Below are 21,317 nucleotides of genomic sequence, written 5' to 3' on the forward strand. Positions count from 1 at the left end.
TGATTGTATCAGTAAGAAAGATATTAGAGGCATACTACAGTTGTGTAAGTAAACCAAATTAAATATTTTATTAATTTTGGGGCAACTGCGTCATGTTGATTTGGAAATTTTCATAAAAAAATTAGGCTACTCAGATGCAAAATAATTTCATGTTTTGTGACTGCGCAAATCAACGTAATACAGTTGTAAACACACAAAACTGATAAATTTTGCTATTTCGTCACTATACACACCAATGATACATGCGTCTGCGTATGAGCATCTTTAAAAAATAGGCCTTACATATTTTGTTCAAGTTGTAATTTTTAACTGGTGTTACTTTAAGAATTTTTGGTTACTAACATTTACCCAAATAATTGTAAATTTTTGCTCAAATTTGCAAGCTTTTTATAACAAGGAGCAGCTGCCCCTTCTCGTACATCCATAGTTTTGACGATTTATCGTTACATGTAGTAGCCTACTGTAGATGTGTAGATGTGTAATCACTAATCAATCAATAATCAGTAGATATGCGAACAACAAAGAAACGATACTGAATAAGCAGAAGTCAACGAGTAAATGAACATTCACATTCACAACACAACAACAATAACTTGGGGGTACTGGTTTCAATCAATTCACAAACAAAACATGTTAAAAATGTTTGAAATATTGCGCCAGTCAATGTCATTAGATATAATCATTATCATTATAATATGGTCATATCATGCAAAATAAACAATGTTTTTATTGATTTGAGCAGTCAACTTCAAAAACGAAATAAACATATCCAAAATTACATGGTTAAACTCTAATGGTTAAAGTAGCATGTACCATGGTAGCCACTTTAACAAGTCGAAATTCTGCCACTGAAATTGACTACAATGCAACCGCCAACCAATCAGAACGTGTTATAAGAGGCTACCGTCCAATTGTGATCCTTCTAGCACTCATCCAGAGAGTTAATGCTTGTTTTGAACTTTATTTGGTAATTACAGAAGAAAAAGAGCAATAGCAGTGGTGAGAATCGAACACGCGTCAATGAAATGACTACTTTCTAGCCCTAACCCTAACCCCTAAGCCAACCAGCTGACAAAAATCCATCACCTAATTTGCTTTCTATGATCTTCTTTTCGCCATTTTTACGTCACTTAAACCGTAGCTTATGATTGGTTGGCGGTTGCATTCTAGTCAATTTCAGTGGCAGAATTTCGACTTGTTAAAGTGGCTACCATGTACCATACACCTCTTTCTGCACACTTTCTTTAAGGTGAGTTGATTATGCAATAAAGCCTGTGAAACGTAGATTGCGAAGATGGTGATGAAAATATAATGAGATTGTTCGCCAACATCTAGTTATACAAATCCTTGCGTTTTATCTTACTTGTGATTAAAAGCTAAACTACCACAAGATGTTGGAAATGATAGCCACATTTATTATCGATTTTTCGTCAACCAGCGGCAATTAATTTTTTTTAAGGGAATGACTGACTTTACCTCAGACTTTATCTGATGGAGTTTATTCGATGAACTAGATTGACTGCGTCAAAATACTTTTGCTGTACACCATTTTTTTGTTAAACAGGAGATTTTCACCTGATTATGCTCTTTACAAAATTTAGTTGTTGCTGACTGACAAAACGTAGGAACTAACGTATCTATCATTTTCAACATTTTGTGGTAGCTTGGCCTTTAATCACTAGAAGAACGGAATAATTTGATTATGACAATAAAACACTTCAATTACAGTAGAGATGGAACTGCACTAACATTTTGTTTTGTAGTTAAAAGGCATGGCTAAGTTGTTGTTGCCCTAAACAGTCACACAAAAACGGCTTATTCTTCAGATACTTTTAAGATACCGATATTATCAACAACAAAAAGAAGAAAGCACTTGATCGGGGACAAACTTTAACTTTAAACTGTATCAGCATAACATCTAACAATTTTAAAGGCCACGTAGCCAATGACAAACTTCAAATTTACTCTGTTACACTTTAAGAAGCTCTCGCAGGAAATTCCAAAATATCGGAAGATCATCTGCACATTCGGGAACTTGCAACATCAAAGTTTCCTTTCGTCTTTACTTTCTTTGAATCAGTCCTCCAGCTTGAATGTCATTTTCAAACGTTATCCAGACGCTGCGATTCAAGCCACTCTCATATTCAAGATGCTCTGTAACTGAAATAAGATACTTTCCTTCGTGGCTGTTTGAGTAGTTTCCACTGAGCACCATGATCACTTTTCTGCTCGCTTCAATTCGACGAAGAATTTGCTTTAAAGAAGAAGACCCGCATTCAACATCTCTCTGAACTACACCAAGATTGTAATATGGCGGCTTGTCACAAAGATTTGGGATCAAAACCTTCTCTACCCAATCACCCACTTTCGTGTTATGTTGATCATAAATTACAAATCCATGATGAACAAACATTGTTGGGTTTGGTCTAATTGAATGTTTGTTGATGTTTGAACGCACAGACTTTGTAGCATATTTAGCTAATCACATTTTCCATTTCTTGGATGAAAACAGTAGAGATACAAACATTAAAAAAGTTTGTAAATGTTGTAAATCCGATGCACAAAGCAATGCATAAAACATTACTACAGGCTACAGTAGATGAATAACACTGGTTTACAGCAAATTTGCTCCAGCCAAGGAAGCAACCTTTTTTGACTAATTTAAAGGTGCTGAGTTCAAATCTGGCATTCATTTTTGTCCATCACGTCAGGATTTTGAGTTATGAATTTTTTCAATTATTGGCAAAAAACTAATGTTTTGATGAATATGTAAAAAAGGGATTCAAATCATAATTTATAAAAATGTGAATACAGTGTTATTAGAGATTGAACTTTTGTAGTAAGATGAACTTTCCAGTGTAATTCCGCCAAATCATGCACACTGTGCCTTTTTTTTTTATAAAAAGAAGGATACAGTAAGGGAGACCAGGGACAGTTCATCTTTGTGACTTGTTTAACGTTGAATGAATTCAAGGCATTTAAAAGATGCATTGGTAATAATTTCTGTAGGATTTCAAATTAACTACGTTAGTTTTTTAAAGCTATTCAGAATTAAAAATTGATACTTGAGCGTTATAATTGCTCCATAGTAAGGAGCAATTGTAACATTGGCAAGGTACACATGTGACACACAAATTTATACACAAAAACATAACCTTCAATCACAGTCAAGGTGGGATTCACAATTTTAACAGCATGCGCTGTCTGCATACCATCATGGTTATCTATTCTCAATAGCGATAAGCTCATTTGTTGCATTTGCCCCAAATTACAATTGTCCTCGGTTTCCCCCTATACATAAAATCAATACAGAGCACCAACAATAAAAGTCTTGAATATTAATGTTTATTATGGCTTGAATTTCCTTTTTAGTGACTTTCGTTTCTGCTTCACATCAGGATTGTCTCTAACAAGGCCCCAACAATAATCTGCCATCGTGTGCTCATCCCAACGACCTTGATAACGAGCTTCCATAACTTTAATGTCTTGATGAAAACGCTCCCCTTGCTCGTCACTGACTGCTCCAAGATTTGAAGGAAACAAATCAAGATGGTTTTTCAAATAATGAACTTTGATGCTCATATTGCATCCTAACTCTTGGTAGCTAACAAGCAACTCAGTCACAAGTTCTTTGTAGTTTCTAGCTTTCACATTGCCAAGGAAGTTCTTAACAACATCTGCAAAAGCCTTCCAAGCCCTAGCTTCAATGACATTCATAGATGAAAGAAGGTTGGGGTCCCGTAAAAGCTGTCGTATTTGTGGACCATCAAACACCCCAGCTTTTTTCTTCTCAATACTAAGACCAGGCAGAGCCTCACATATGTGATCAAAACAATTACCAGACTTATCGAGAGCCTTGACAAATTGTTTCATGAGTCCAAGTTTGATGTGCAGTGGGGGAAATATGATTCTATCACGATCAATCAATGGCTGATTAATGACATTCTTGTGACCTACGTTCAATTCTTCCCTTGTTGGCCATTCATCAGTTGTCCAGTGATTAGCTCTATCTCTACTATCCCAATAGCAGAGAAAGCAAGGGTACTTAGTATAACCAGATTGCTGGCCAAGTAAGAAGTTAACCATCTTGATATCAACACACACAATCCATTGATGCTCATCATACTTAATCATTTTCAGAACTGCCTTGATACTTCCATATTCTTCTTTGAGCTTAGTTGAATGACCAATAGGCACGGCACCATATGTATTGCCAGCTTCATTATGCAGTATCACACATTTCAGGCTTCTCTTTGAGCTATCTATAAATAATTTCCAGTCGGCTGGTTGGTAATCTGGTAGACCCATAGCCATCAAAAGACCTTTAATATCATGGCAGTAGACTAAGTCGTTTTCAGAAGTGAAATATGGCAGCAAATCCTTTTCTCTATTTCTATAAAATGAAACTTTGGTTCCAGGTTGCAGAAGAGCCCTTTGTTGAAGTCTAGATGCCAGTACTTCGGATTGTTGCTTAGACAGGTTTAAATCTCTCACAAGATCATTTAAATCACCTTGACCAAACAAAGATGGCTCATTTGATAGATCAGGTGTACAATTGTCGTCTGCTAGGAAATCACCAGCTTCATCTTGGGATGTACATGAACTCTCACTTTCTATTTCAGGAAGTGAAGAAAAAGTAGGAATAGGCACCTCTTCACAATGTGGAACTGGTATTCGAGCAGATTCGAGATTAGGGTAGACTAAAGTGTACTTGTTTTTCCCATTGTATCCTGTTGTCCTGACCATGCAGAAATAGCAATCATCATGGTGATTTTTTGGCTCACGCCAAACCATAGGGACACCAAATTTTAAATGAACCTTCTTCCCATTTGACCACTTCCTCAATGTTGCAATGCAAACAGTGCACACGTTGTGAGGTGCCCAACCCTTGTCTTGGTCACCTAACTTGACTTTGAAGTAAGCAAGATGAAGTCTCTTGACAAACTCGTTGATTGGGCGGCCTTGATTAGCCAACATGATTGAACCACATATATGGCAAAATGAATTAGGGTCATTTTTACATTTTCTGCGGGAGGTACATGGTGCATTCATCACTAAACTATTGCTAACACAACAACACTTACAATACTAACTAAAATCCTGCAACCAAAATAAACTAGTCAGATCTACTCTTTCATAAATTTTTGAAATCGAAGTGAATGTAAAATGCTACCAGAAGCTTTGACAACTCTTTCAGATCTCTAAGAAAAAAACTTCTCTTCAAATGATTAATTATGACAGGCTGATGCTGTTACAATAACTATATACATTGCCATGCCATAACAAGCCTATATATACTTCCAACAATTCTGGAAGACAGGCTGTATTAACCCATTGCATGCATAAATACACTGATTCTAAACAAGCCATTTTTTTAGAATTTCCTTAATTCTTTTTCAGGCTACATAATAGTGTCGTAACATGTTAAAAGATGATGTCACAAACAGTGTTATGGTCTTATTTAAGCAGACGTGCATACAAAAAAAAACGTAAATTGTTGCTTTTTCACAAAATTTCAAAATTCTGTATAGAAAAAACCTGACGTGATAGAGCAAAACTACTGCCGTTTTCCGAATCAGTGACCTCGAAATAGGGGGAAACGCTTAATAGGGTGGCTGGAGCTTTCAATGAACTGAAATTTGTAAACCAGTGTAATCAATTAAGGAACGACCATATAGAGAATGAGGTGAAAAACACTGGACGCATCCTCCATAATATTTATCAATGATCTTTGTACATTTTGAAAACAAACCAGGAAATTGAAACAAACTGACATTTCTATTCTTAAAGTAAAATCCAAAGTTTTCATTTAGGTGACAATTACAGTCCAAAGCATTGAAGCGCAAGTCTAAAAATGTTAGTTGTTGCAAAACTGAAAGAGGAATAACATCAGGCCCAATATTTGTGATGTAATTGTTGGACAAACTGAAACGTTTCAATTGCAACTGGACACTAAAGTTGCTTTCAAAGATCCCTGGAATTATGTGAGTGATTTTATTGAATGAAAGGTCTAACATTTCCAGTTTGGGGAAGAATTCGAGAACATTACTATCAAAACACTGCATCTTATTTTTTGAAAACAGAAGAGTTTTCAAAGCAGTGAAGTTTCTTAAAGTTTGGATTGAAAGAGAAGTGAGTAAGTTATCGGTTACAATTCAGTGGTTCCCAAAGTGGGCGCCAGCGCCCCCCTGGGAGCGTTTGCGACCATAAAGGGGGCGCTGGCTATAAAGTGGGCGATTGGGGGGCGCTGAGAGTAAATCGGGGCAGTTACAAGAAGAGGATTGCAAAGCATTTTTTGTCATGCAATTATGTTGGCATCGTCGCGTCGCAGTGCCTTACAAGTTTGTTGAGGTCGTAACGCATGACTTAATTCCTTTGAAGCACTGCGAATACGCAAAATCCGATCTTTTGAGCGCTTAGGCTACTACTCCACACCGAAGTACGATGGCTTTCCAAGGGAAATTGCCTCGCACAATTTTATTTGCTGTTTGAAACTGTGGTGGAATTTCTACAGAGCTGTGACCCTAGCCTTGCGAATGACCTCATGGTTGTGTGAAATGATATCGCCTACTTGTCTATATTTTCCAAATTTAATGAATTGAATTTATCCCTTCAGTGTAACGAATTAAATCTAATCAAGGTGAAATCGGCAAATCTGGAAGTAATAAGCTCGTGTTGTATCAGCAAAATTTAGCTAGACGAGAATTTCTCCAAGTCTCAAGCTTGCATCAACTTGATACCAGTAACAGAGGCATAGCCTAGCCTATCTGATGTTGATATAGAGACATACAGAAACCATTTTCAAGAAGTAGCCTACACAAAGACATAGGAGTTCGATTTCAGGATGTAGGCTACAGTATTCCAGTTAGAACTCCCTGATTGGATAATCGACCCATTCTGTGATATTTCCGAACATGGAATTTTTGAGAAGGAGAAGATAACATTGCAAAGCGATTTTGCACTCAAACCAAAGTTCAATATCTCGCATCAATCGTTCTGGCTACAGAACCAAATCAAAGAGAAATACCCTCACGTGTGGAATCGGGTCAAATTTTTTAATATAGCATTTCTCAGCTCATACTTGGTGGAGCGTGCTTTCAGTGCCGTGGCAACGCTTCTGGATAACAAAAGAAACCGTCTTGACATAGTTAGACGGAGACAATTAAGATTGTTCCTATCCAAACTGGAACACGATATCAAAGAGGCTGATGACATTGCATCAACCTCATCTGTCTCATTAGAGTTGGACTTTAAGTTGGAATGAATGGAGAATAACTTTGGTTTTAATTTTTTTGTCGAGGGGGCGTTTGATACTCTGTTCGTTGTCCAGGGGGGCGCTATTAAAAAAAAGTTTGGGAAACACTGGGTTACATCAAGATACGTCACCTGGTAATTGTTCAAGTGAAACAATTTATCTTCAAGTTGACAAGATTGTAATACAATTTTATATACAAAAGGAAATGCTCTGAGTATAGGTATGTGAGGTAGAGAAGGGTATAAAAACTGCCTGAAAAGTCTATTACTTTTGTTTTTACGATGGGTAAGTTGGCAAACAACATTAACATGCCGAATAAATACATTCCCGAGTCGGTGTATTCAAAATTGATCAATTGATTTAAACTTTGCAAAAATGTCAAAGCATCTATAGTTGGATCAAGCTGTGTGCTGTTAATAAACATGAATTGCAGGTTGCTTAACCTGAGAAAAGCCTGGTTTCCTACACTAATAATAGGATTAGAACAAAGGTCAATGTGGCAAAGGAAGGGCATTGAATCAAAATCGTGATTCGATACAACTTGGATGAGGTTTGATGATAAATCCAACCAATGAGCAAAGAAAGCAAAATCAAACAAGGATTTGTATAGTCTGCTTATTTTATTTACAGAATAGTCAAGTATTGTTTTGGAATTACACTGATTTTGCTTCAGGTTTTCATCAGCAGCTTTTTTATGTTTAATTGGTTTCTTCAACAACTTGTCATAATGACTTCTAACATAACCAAGAAGCGTGTTTCTGTTGTATTGTTTGACAACATAGTTCCGAGAAATGTTGCTTCCAGAAAAAGAATTCTTTTCATCATCCAAGTTGTCATGAGAAAGAGTCACTGATGTAATATTTGAAAAACCCAAAAGAGCTCCTTTATCCAAACGATGAACATGACAAAAGTATAAGTTTAAAGTAGAAAAACATGGTAACTTTTTTAGCGCATCTAAACTACTAACAGTTACGTGATGAAGATATAATCCATAAGCAACAAAATAACGTTGAAAAGTGTTGACTGGTGAATTGTCTGGTGCACTGAAAGACAAGCGTTTTAGATATTTCATAGTGCTAAAAGTGTTACCAAGAATAAACGAAGTATTAAATGTAATATTTTGGTTGCAAGCACAAACTAGATTAAAACCAAGATATAAAGATTCTATTCTGGTGTATGATACAAACTTTGGATCAGCAACGTACTTCCACAAACAATTGAAGGATAAGTCCAAAGTTTTAAGGTTAATATAGTTTCGGGAGAGAGTTTGCTTTTTTATACCAAAGACAGGCAAGACACAACAATAACACAGGGTTGAGCATTACAACAGTATATTACATATTTACAAATAGTTCAACATTCAAACGTTTTCGACTAACTTAAGTCCTCATCAGGAATCTGTAAATAATTATAAACTACAATAAATTTCACTTCTTGGCAGTGACTACCGTAACTAACTAACTAACTAAAAGCATCGAGAAACACGCACGATTAAAAGCACTGGAGTGGAAAACATACAGACAGACGAAAAATTACATTAAGAAAAGGCAACTGCATGACTAAGTTACAAACGAATTTACACCACGGAGTACGTGATACAACTAGGCTAATAAATATTGAGGAGAATGGAGGCGCTACCGGCAAATAATTGTTTGTTTAGATTTGGATTGTAGCGTTTGATTAACAACGCTTCCTGAATTTTTGTGTCAAATTGGGATTTGCCTTTGCGTAAAATTTTAAATGAGTCAGCAGAGAATTTTTGATCTGTGCAAAAAGAACAATCCATGATATGGTCCTTGATGGCACTTTTCTTTAAGTCTCTAAAGTTCAGATGCTCCCGTACTCTCGTGGTCAAATGTCTGGTGGACATACCGATGTACGTCAATGCCGAATCACACGGACATGTAAAACAATATACGACATTTGAGCAGAGAGACGAAGGCGTCTGGGACTTTAGTTGAAAATACGAACTAATTTTAAATGTTTTATAAACAGGAAAAACGTCCACATCAAATTTATTTTTCATAAGCTGTCCGATTTTACGAGCAAACGTTTTGGATTCTTTTCCCACAAACGGAATGGACAAGCAATGCTTCACATTTAACTCATTTTCAGCCTTTTCTTTTTGGTTGGAATTCTCAGAGATAAAACGATTCAATATTTTCTCAAAGTACAATTTTGGATAACCATTATTATAAAACATTTGTTTCAATTTCTCTATTTGTTTCAATTAAGGTTAATGTTTTTGATAAAGATCGTGTCAGGTAAGAAGTTTATACCATTTATAGATAAGTCTAAAAAGGTTAAATTAACTAATTTATCAAACGCTCCTTCTTCTATTACCAAAGAAGTGTCACCTCCTGGTGTCGAATCTTGCAGTGTTAAAAGCTGTAGTTGAGAAGCTCTGACGAAGGCCTTGGCTCTTATCACAGATAGGTTGTTCAGGGAGAAATCCAAAGCTATTAAGTTTGGAGTGAAAATATTGGAAGGTACTTGAGAAAACAAGTTTCCATTTAAATTTAAAACATTTAGAGAATATCTTGCTGGGAAGAAGACATCGTTATTCAACCAGAAGTGTGGTTCCCATCTAGGTGGTTCAATAAACATTTGAGCAAAATACATTTTTAGTTTTGACATGTGGGCAACATCTTTCTTTCTTATTGCAGAAATTGAATTTTGGGATATGTCTAATATTTCCAAAGTAAATGGGAGATTTTGTGGAAACGGTTTCAAAGCGTTACCTGCCAACGATAGAACTTTTAAAAATATTAGGTTTTTAAATGCGTTGGGTTCAATTGAGAGATGTTGTGGACAAAAGGGAAGAATCTCACGGTTATCATTATTACAGTTATACGCTAAAGCAAGAGATATTAGATTTAAATACCTTTCGAAGTGATGTTTTGTCAGATTCCTAATAACGTTTCTCTGCATGTTCAGAGCTTGCATTTCCTTTGGTATGTTTGTCAGAATAGACGTTAAACCTTTAAAACAGCAGTCAACATAAGCTAAAGGAACTTGCATCCAGGGTGAAGTCTCAACGACGTGGTACATACCAAAGATGCCATTGTTAATCAAGGATTCCTCAATTGTGGTGAAACGTGGTTGCTCACAAGGGCATCTTTCAGCGGAAAGCTTGACAAATAACAAACGAACAGCTAGTAAATACAAAAGTGATTTCAACATTTTCCTTAAAAATAATGAAGATTCATCATAGTTCTGCTGGTGTAGATCAACCATGAACCATGGAAGGCCCCATCTTGATTATATGCAGCGTTGCCTGTTATTGAAATACTTAAACAAATAGTGAAGAAAACCTCCTATCAATTTTCCTCAGATAAATTGCACAACAAATTTTGTTTCGGTATGAAAGTCGACAACATGGAAAGACAAGCTCCTATAACTGCAGTTATCCTACTACATTATAAAAGACTCGGTTTGATTCTTAATTGTTTATTCCTTCACAGTATTATCCAATTAGTACATTCAGGGTCACTAATTTGACCGTTTTCTTGTCAATGTGAGTAATCTTACAGTTCTTAATTATTTAGCAAAAAAAAATGATTTGGTTTTTAAAATCAACCCATGCACCTGAAAACGAACTGATGTGTTTGGATCTGCGAGTCAATGTTGAGTATGCCAAATTAGCATTTTAGGACAGAGCAAACACTTCTGCCAGTTTGAACTGCATTTATAGTAAATGTGCTTTTAGCGTCGTTAAACCAAAAAACAGACACAACTAACACCAACATACAACTAATACACAAAGCAAACAACAGAGAATCTTGGAAACTTTTCATACAAGAGGCAGTCAATGCTTGGAATCAAGTGCGACAATAAAAGAAAAAGAAGAAATAACATTTTGACAAAAAACAAGAACCAAAAACGGAACACTCCGAGTTTGGAAGGGTAAAGGTAATCGAATAAAACTTATAGGGTTGCTCACAGTTCTCGCAAATGGTGAACAACAATTTACTTATAAAGTTATTTGGTAATATTGTTTTCAATTGTGCTTTGCCATGTTTTAATTTTATCTCTATCCTTCAAAACACATCTGGAACCTACCTTGATGGTGTGAGATTTGATAAAACGCTTCTTTCTACTGTAAGCTAATCGTGAAAATGCTCTTGTTTTCTATGTAATCTATGATTGGTAATTTGACTTAATAATGCATCTTAATTTTTTTTAAATTTGAGATAGCGTATTAACATGCTATAGGCTACAAACTTCGAGTTATGCTTTCTACTGTTAATCCATTTTATCGGACAAAAACCATAGGCTACTGCATCGACAATTACAAAATTAAAATGCATTACACTTATAGCCTAGATACTTTCGTCTTATCTTTGGTAAGCTTTGGATAAAAGAATAGATTAAAAATATATCTAACTTAATGCAAAGTGCAAAGAGTCTGAGAAATTAAATATGAAGAGTCCAGGTGCATAGCGATCAAACTCCATTATTTGTGATTTTTAAATTTTATCATCTTCGATCGTGTTAGCATCAAAAGGTTTATGTAGCAGCCTTTTTTTGCTGCAAAACGATCAATAAGTTATCTCTCAAAAGAAGACTTCATACTAACAGGGTTCAGCCATAAAACGATCAATCTCAAACTTACTTTTCAGTTTACTCGAAAAGTTGGTTTTGCTAGTTTGATCGTTTGCACCTGGACTCGTCATATGTTTTTATAGTTTTATTCTGGACAGTTAAACTAGAACAACTGGCAAACTTTAAGACTACCACGGTTAAGCCCTAATGAATAAGTGAATATCTGTCGAGCACCTTCTGATGAACCCGCAAATGGTGAAAGAGGCTGTAGCCTAATAGTTATTTTGATAATAGTGATGCATTATACTTGAATTAGCTCTGCTTAGCATTGCGCTCGGCATTGAGTTTACTTTGTGGTATCAGTACTATTCATCGTAAGAGTTTTCATAAATATATATATACTGTAAACTGTAGACCTACGCAGGTTAAGCAACGACGCGATCGCTGTATTTTCAATAAAACTGCAGCATCTCTATCAATGCAGAGGAAGCACAATGGAGAAAATTCTCATAAAATCCTTTTCAATGCCCGTGGGTTTTTTTAAGGAAGTAGAGTGTGGTTGGAAACACAAGGTAGGCTATCTATCAATCGATGCATTATGGAATATATTGACTTTCTTCTGAAAGGCTACTTTTTTTGCAAGCACTTTCCTGTCAATTGTTTGTAACTTTCATACAACCGGCACGTTACTGGGGAACAATTGGATAAATCTTGAATTTCACAAAAGGAGAATTTGGACAAAGCAGTCAATTTTGCAATTACCGTAGCTGCTATCTGGGACCGTTTTCATGCGCAATGTTGTCAGACAGGCGTGGGTGCGCCTCAACCGTCTCTGTATGGCGTAGGCCTACGGGCGTCGGGCTTTTCTGCTCAACTATGCACCAATAAAGAATGGCCTCTTCCTTTTATTGTAAATGTGGTTCTGAGCAGGGCTTTGGAGCAAGGAGCCGGAGCCCCGGAACAGTGCATTTTCAACGGAGCTGGAGCCGGAGCTCTACGTGAAATTCAAATGGAGTAGGAGCTGAAGCCAGTTCTTTGAAAAAAAGCTCCGGCTCCGTGAGTATGGAGAGAACTTTCTCAGCAATTCTCCATGATTCCCTTTGATTTAAGAGGCTCGATGAAAGAAGACTTGATAGAGGCAATATTTTTCCTTTGTACGAATGGTTTTTGAACACTTCTTTGTGCAGGAAATTAATCTTTTGTGTTCATTGATTGTGTTGTTTTGTTTGTGATTATTTTGAAACGCTAGATATTCTAAATTGAGCAGTCCTACTTAAAGCTCAGTTTTTGACTTAATGGAGCCGGAGCTGATGCCGCAAGAATATCAATGAGCTCCGGAGCTGGAACTGGAGCTAATTTATGATAAAAGAGAGCTCCGGAGCTGCAGCAATTAAACATTTACGCCTGCTCCAAAGCCCTGGTGCTGAGCCACCAAACCGAAGACTGGCTGCTCTCTAGTAGCCTTCCAGCGTAGTTCGGGAGCATCGTGAATGCGGGGTGGTATAAGGGTAGACCCTCGTCTCCAGATACTCACGCGACGAAGGAGAATAGTTACAAGCTTCTGTTTAAATCACCTCAAGTTAGCTCACATGATCGAAAGTGTAGAAGGCTGACGTTGATACTTCGGCAAAGTGCAAATTTTCCTAAATTTTCGGAGCACGTCTATTAGGAGCAGACAATTAGGTGCCTGCCAGATAGGTGCGCACACTGTGGGTCGGGACATTTAGGTTTGGCATGCGGTCATTTGGTGCTATTCGGAGTAAAGTATATTTTGTTGGGCTCTTGATGGTTGCACGGTGCGTTTTATTAATGTATTAGCCAAGTGGGCGTAGCCTCGTCTGTATCACACTCACAGAAACCAACGCTCCAGCAACGTTTTTTGTTTGTTTTCTGAAACTTGATTAAATATCATGCGAAATCGCTGTGGTAATCAATTCATCTTCGAGTCATATATAGGCTATTAAAATTAGCCTAAACTAAAACGTTCTTTTCCCAAGTTAAAAATTAAACATTATTCAGCTAGTTGATGTGTGCAAAACGTAATTTTTGTGTAAACTTTTGTTTTTTAGATCTGTTTGGTATAAACTTGGGGAGCTGGTATACAAGCCATCTCCCCCCCCCCTCCTTGGTAACTCATGACAAAGACAGGAATCAACCAAACATATAGGGTGAAACTACTTTACCTTTGCTTAACTGTTCACACACTTCAATCCACATGTTTTGGTGAATTTCTCTTTGTCATGAGTTGCCAAGGGGGGGAGACTTGCATACCAGCGCCAAACTTGGTATATTTTTTTTAAGTTTGGTATATATTTTTTTACTATTTGGTATATATTGTTTTGCAGAATCTGGCAACCTTGCTAGTTACCAGAGTTGCCAGTTCTGCTGTTTTCCCCGTGGAATTGAGCTAGGACAAACTGAAGACGATGTTTTTTCTTGCCGTGATTGTTTCTAAAAACTTACTGAAAAGTAATGAATAAAACAATAGAACTATGAGCATAATGGTTAAGTTTTTTTACGAAGTGAAATATTAAGGGTAATATGCAATAATCGCTACGTTTATTTGGGTAACGACTCGAAAAAGGTTGGGAAACACTGCTGAAGAATATAGTGAAGAGTCCAGCATTCATTCATTTTCTTGCTAGCAATTTCAACAACCGCTTTCGAGACTTTGCCGCAGGTGTGAAGGGCTTATGGCCAGTAGCGGCTCGTCCATAGAAACTGTAGCACCCCCTGCACATTTCAGCATTTTATTTTTTTTATTGATTCATCTTTTTTCTCATTTTCTCTATAGATGCTACCGACTAGAAGTTTAATAATTTCTAGATTTTAAAAAGTATCATGATTTTTTAAGTTTTACATTTGGAAGTCTTGAACTGTAAGCTCTGCAGTTGCGATCGTAAAAAAGAAGAACAAAGAGAAATTATGACGTCATATTTTGGCTGAGGTTGCTTTAAATTCTCACAATTCCGAACTGCAAATTCTGCAATTCTGGTCAGGCTAGCTACTAACTGTTGCAAGTATACTTCATCGTTTTCAAGGACGATATTAGGTGGCTGCGACTGATGCTGTTACATGGTTAGACCAATGTGTTTTGCTTTCTGCACAAAAAGATAAAGCTTATATTAGGTTATCATTATTGTTGTTACTTAATTAAATTTAACCTTGGTTCATTGTTAACTTACGATAATAATAAGTTAAGGCCAAAAGTCTAGGGGTGTAACTAAATAAAAAAAATGCCACTAAAAGAAGGTAAAACTTTATGGGGGGCATTCCCCAGAACCCCCCTAGCGCTCTCTTTCACGTATATCTCCGGTTGCAGCACCCCCTGTTACAAATACCACGATCCGCCACTGCTTATGGCTATTCACTTTTTTCCGCTTGAACCCTGATGAGGCTCCAGCTCACCTGCAGCTAATTAATCTTCTCCGCGACGCCGACAGTAACATCTTTCTCTCGTGCCTTTTTACTAGCAGCTACATAAAACTAAATTTCCATAAAATGCAAAAAAACTTGGAAAGAAAATGTTGAGCTTGTTCGGTTCGACATATTTGTGTGATCAGACGTTCTCGGTTATGAACGTGAACAAAAACTGCTTGAGATCAAAGCTGAGCGACTATTTGGTACCCCTTTTTTATCTTGTCTATCAGCTCTACCACTTAACCCCGAACTAGACTTGACCTAGGTATAGAAATCAAGACGTCAGTTTCATCGTTCACATTAACACAGCTGTGCTTTACAAAGTTTCTAGACGTGATAATTTCTGGTGGAAAAGTAGATAACTTATACAGTCTAACTTATTACATTCATTGACATGTAGCCTATATGACAAAATATTTAAACCTGCGTAGTACTTCATTGTATGAAAAGGACATTAAATAACACCATGTCACTACTAATTTAGGTAAAAAAAAATTATCAGAGTCTGTTTGCCCGCGGGCATTTCCGCATTATCAAATCTGGCCAGTCTGTGGAAAACTTTGGATACTCTTGGGTTAAAGCATTAAAGGAACGGTTTTCAAATAATTCTTGAAATGACCTACAAATAAGCTTTGAATAATATTATACTGGTAATCAACCATAGACTACAAACATTATAACGAACAATTCTATTGGCGACTAGGACCAATTTAAACAAAAGCAAACCAGACAGCCACTTTATCTGGTCCAGATCTTTACCAGATCGGGTACGGATCTCACCAGGTTTGGGCCAGATAAAGTGGCTGTCTGGGAAGTTTTGTCAAGGAAAAATCTATGACTGGATTAACAACACAACACGATGATGATTATATAATGTAATAACTTTGTAGATGGTGCGATATTCTAATATTTGACTCATTTGCGATCCAATTAATAAAGTAAGTCATTAAAACAAATACAATGTTACATAGCATCTTTTCACATATAAACTAGGTGGACAACTGCCACCTAGTCCCTTTGTTTGCCCCCTAGCCCTTTCTTTGCCCCCCCTAGTTTGAAACTAGGTGTTCAATTTTTAAGACTTAATTTTGTTTAAGTTAGATCCAAGTTAAAGAATGAACAGCTAAATGGAAAGCTTCAGCATACATTTAGAGCTTATGAACCCACCTTTGACTTTACGGTACTTTAGTGTTGGGCGCGATAACTCATTTTTCAGTTAAGCGATAACGATAATCGATAAACGAAAAATGCCTAAAGCGATAACGTTAAACGATAAATCAAAAAAAAGTTAAGCGATAACGATAAACGATAAAATTATCGTCGATAATGTCCGATAACAATAATAATTTATTTTTTTCTTGATTAGCGCTGCCCCATCCCATGCAGCACGAACTGTTTTCATCAACATGACGAAAAAAAATTTGTCTCTGTGGCCTCTCCTTATAAACCGATTTTTTATTATATTAATTAGTTATTTGTTAAGTCTGATTTGCAAAATTACCATTCAGCATTCATAATATTGTTGCTCCACGAAAACTTATGGCGTTTATTATGTGACCGGCTTTTTTATGACTTGTTCATTAGGTTAACATTTTGGTGCTCTCTCACTTTGGGCAGGTATCCCCCTCTCTACTTTTTTCGCTCTGGGGAGAGCACTGAACTATAGGCCTACTGTATTGTTCTTGCATCTTTTCTCGATGATCATACATACTATAGCCTATCTACTTCATACTCACTGCATGGCTAATTTTCTTTAACTTTAAACAGGAACAACTTTTAACTTGCTACACCCCTAATCTAAGTCTATGCAATAAAATCCCACTCTCCAGAGTCTTGATCTTGAAAAGTGCGGTAAAATGCACAATGCTGCAATCAGAGTTCTCTTTCTGCTGCAATGCTTACTTGTACTTGCCAATTTCTTTCGCTTCGCTACAAAGGAAGCTTTTCCGCCTGTGCGCTTACATTTTAATTGTAAATTTCACTCGCGATTGCCGATTGCAGCAAAACAACAAGAGAATTGTTGCATGCATTTCATTCCATTGCAATTTGCAACTCTAAAAATTATTGTGTTGTCAGGGCCGTCGCTGCAGATGGGGCGTGCCCCTCCTCTGACAACGACCTGTGCACACACACTTCAGGTACTGAAGAAGAACTGTTTTCAATTTTAGTTTCATTAACTAGGTAGCTAGTAAAAATATTACTTTTCATGGTCTTTCCACTTGTGTGTTGATCTGAAATGAAATTTATCGGCGATAATCAAATATTGCCTTTGGCGATAACAATAAACGATAACTGAAAAAATAATTGAGCGATAACGATAGGCGATAAAAATTTATCGCCGATAATTATCGCCGATAATGCCCATCACTGCTTATAATATCCTCAATGTTCCATTCAAGCAGATTAATTAGCAATTTGTGTTGTGAGTACCTCAAATTTTGTGTGAGATTCTAAATGTCTGAATTAAGTTTGTTTCCTGATTTTCATCAAAATAAAATACCAGCTCTTTAGAATCATCTAATTCTGCAAAAATTCAACTCATTATAGGCTAATATCTTAGCAGTTGTGTTTCATAGATTATTATCGTAGTTGTTTGTTTTTACATAAGTACAAGAGACCTCTGCAACTAAATGTTGCTAGATTAAATTTCAATACATTATTATTTATAAAATATTGTGGGCGGGAATGAATATAGCAATCATTTATGGGTCTCAGAAGTTTAGTCTAGGTATATTATGCCTTTTTACCCACAATTTGCCTGAGAAATTTACAGTTTTAAACTTAACCTACATGTTTTACGCTTGGGAAAAAAATGCCCTTTTTCACATCTTTTACGCGCGATAAGTGCCCTTTTTAAAATAACTCTACCGCTAAAAGTCCCCTTTTTTGAAAATTTGCCCATCTAGTCCCAATTTGTGAAAAGATGCTACGCAATGTTAATTTCTTGGATAGTTAACTGTTACTTTATTATTTGGCTTTAGCTTTATCTTCAACAGTAAGCTAAAATTAGCCAAAAAAATAACGTGCAAGTCTAAAACAAAACCTTCCTCACAACTAACTCTACTGGGAGTTTTAAAAGTTTTAAAATCCAGCATGAAATGTTAACAAATAATTTTTTTGTCAATGTATTTTTGTAAGCAAGCATATATTATGTTACAGCGACATAAACGTTGTGCTTTAATAGGGTGAAGCAATCGTTTATGGAAATGAAATAGTCCTATCAACTGTGTCTTATGCATGATGCAAAGATTTCAAATAAGTTTATTTCACAAAAAGCTACGTAAAAATGAAAGCGACTAACAATTAAAAGGCCTACATTTTAGAGTGAAAAAGAGGGTGGCCTTATCATTCATATTACATCAACATAAAATACAAGAAATTCAAACTTCACAAATATTGAATTTTGAAGAAAGTTCTACACACTTTTAAGAAGCTCTCGAAGCAAATTCCAAAATATTGGAAAATCATCTGCAGATTCAGGAACTTGCAACATCGAAGTTTCGTTTCGTCTTTTCTTTCTTCGAATAAGTCCTCCAGCTTGAATGTCATTTTCAAACGTTATCCAGACGCTGCGATTCAAGCCACTCTCGTATTCAAGATGCTCTATAACTGAAATAAGATACTTTCCTTCGTGGCTGTTTAGGTACTCTCCACTGAGCACCATGATCACTTTTCTGCTCGCTTCAATTCGATGAAGAATTTGCTTCAAAGGAGAAGACCCGCATTCAACATCTCTCTGAACTACACCAAGATTGTAATATGGCGGCTTGTCACAAAGATTTGGGATCAAAACATTTTCCACCCAATCACCCACTTTCGCGTTATGTTGATCATAGACCACAAATCCATGATGAACAAACACTGTTGGGTTTAGTCTAAATGAATGTTGGTGATGTTTGAACGCACAGACTTTGTAGCATAGCTAGTAGGGCGGGTCACGAAATCACTTTTTTTTGATATCCATCTGCCTCATACGGATTTTGATAGATAGACACCTAAAATTGTTGTATACAAAATTTCAGCTCATTTGAACAATGGTTTGGGATGAGGAAATCGCGTTTAATTTTTGCCGAAAATCGCAAAATTGGGTAAAAATGCGAAATTTTAGATTTTGTTCAATCTATCTTTTTCAAGTGAAATTTATTTGCTGTGGCCTTATACTTATTTTTTAGACAGTTATGGACTTGCTGAAGTAAGTTAGAGCTGCAGAGATTGCATTTTATTGTTTATTGTAGTAGTATTAAACATTGAATTTTTTTCGAAAATTACAAAAAACGCAAAATTTTGAATTATGTTCAATCTATATTTTTCAAGCGAAATGCGTTTGCTGTGGTCTTATACTTATTTTATAAGACAGTTATAGAATTACTGAAGATAGTTGTAGCTGCAAAGATTACATTTTATTATTTATTGCAGTAGTATTAACATTGAATTTTTGTCGCACATCACTAATCTTAATTTTGTATTTTTCAGATTTATTAATATTTAATTATTAATTAAGTAATTGTACATGAAATAATACCTACAAAACTGTATAAACGGAAATGCCGAGAACTCTAAGAAGTACAAGATATAAAGTTTGTCATATTGTCGGACCATCTAAGCCACTTCCACTGGCTGAACTGCCTACACTAAGAGATGTTTTTAATTACTTAAATCTTTTGAAAGAGAGATGTGTCGGGAATTTTAATGAGATAAAAGAAATTGAAAATATCATTCAACCCATTAAGAATATGTTTATCAAGGCTGGTTCCAACATACCTCTCAAGGATGATAAATCCATTCGGAATAAATTGGTACGTCACAGTAAAGATTATAGCAGTTTGAAGAGAAAAAGTCTAACCGCAAAGAAGAAGAAATTGTTTATGGAACGATTAGATAGAATTGTAGATATCATCAAATGTAATTGTCCGATTTGGCTTTGTAGTGATTATGGTTGCGATGGTTGCAAATACAAGGCTCACACAAGATGCAAATGTGCAACAGATGCTAAACTCCCATTAGTAGACCTTCATTTTGTTATGGATCAAAGACTAAGAAATTCTGATAGACCTAGCAGCTATCAGATACAGAATATTCACCGTGCTGAAACATCACATCTACAAAAAAAAAATTATTCTAAAGCTGTGGAAGGATCACGTCAATCAACGCAGGCATATAATAACGAGCCTATTGATAGTTTTTCTGATTCATCAAGTTTGGCATCAATTGTGAATTCAGAATCAGAATATGAAGCAGATTTTCCAACAACATCACAGAGTGAAGAAAAAAAGAGATTTGTAACGGACTGGCATCAAAACATTTTAAGGACTACCGTGATCGAATCGGAGAGATTTGGCATTTCGAATCGCGCCACAGCAGCCATCTGTACTGCGCTCCTTGTTGATTTGGGCGTGGTCACGAAAGATGACACACAATTAATAATTGATCACAACAAAATTAGAAGAGATAAAGAAGCAATAAGAAACGAAAATGTTCAATCAGCTGTATGTCCATTGCAATATGTTTTACATCAGGGCTTATTTTTTGATGGGAGAAAAGATCTAACAATGGAGAAAAGGCATGAAACTGGTGGACACCATCTCGTAAGAAGAGAACATTATACAATCGTAAAACAGCCTGGTGGAGAGTTTCTAACACATGTGACTCCAGACAGTGGACGCAGTCAAGATGTAGCTAATTGCATATATGATGTGATCAAAAATAAGAATATGACACGATGTATGCATTTTATTGGTTGTGATTCAACTAATGTGAACACAGGAAGATTCGGTGGAGTAATTGCTCTTGTTGAAAAAGAATTAGGTCACAGATTAGTATGGTTGATTTGTGAGTTACACACAAACGAACTGCCATTTCGACACTTGTTTATTGAACTGGACGGGCCAACCACTGGAAATGAATCATTCAAAGGACCTATTGGTCGTCTTTGTAAAAATGTTGAAGATTTGTCTATCAATAATAACTTCACCCCAATAACTGATGATGCTGGGCTTCCACTTCCAGAATTACCTGGCGATGTTGTTAAAGATTTATCATGCGACCAAAAATATTTATACGAGATCACACACACCATTACAACGGGACAAATTTCACC

General features: G+C 36.2%; 2 protein-coding genes across 2 annotated transcripts; both read right to left on the reverse strand.

Moving 5' to 3' along the window:
- Window positions 1-3,348: 3,348 nt before the first annotated feature.
- On the reverse strand, window positions 3,349-4,086 carry LOC145786901 (uncharacterized). The gene has a single exon (XM_082598641.1). It carries the CDS (start codon window positions 4,084-4,086, stop codon window positions 3,349-3,351), a length of 738 nt encoding a protein of 245 aa, XP_082454767.1.
- Window positions 4,087-18,635: 14,549 nt separating this feature from the next.
- On the reverse strand, window positions 18,636-19,193 carry LOC145786902 (toll-like receptor 7). Its single transcript, XM_082598642.1, has 2 exons — window positions 19,168-19,193; window positions 18,636-19,095 (listed from the first exon to the last, which is right to left on the reverse strand). Exons 1-2 carry the CDS (start codon window positions 19,191-19,193, stop codon window positions 18,636-18,638), a joined length of 486 nt encoding a protein of 161 aa, XP_082454768.1.
- Between the last annotated feature and the right edge of the window lie 2,124 nt (window positions 19,194-21,317).

Source organism: Aplidium turbinatum, chromosome 17, assembly GCF_918807975.1.
Source record: "Aplidium turbinatum chromosome 17, kaAplTurb1.1, whole genome shotgun sequence".
NCBI lineage: Eukaryota > Metazoa > Chordata > Ascidiacea > Aplousobranchia > Polyclinidae > Aplidium > Aplidium turbinatum.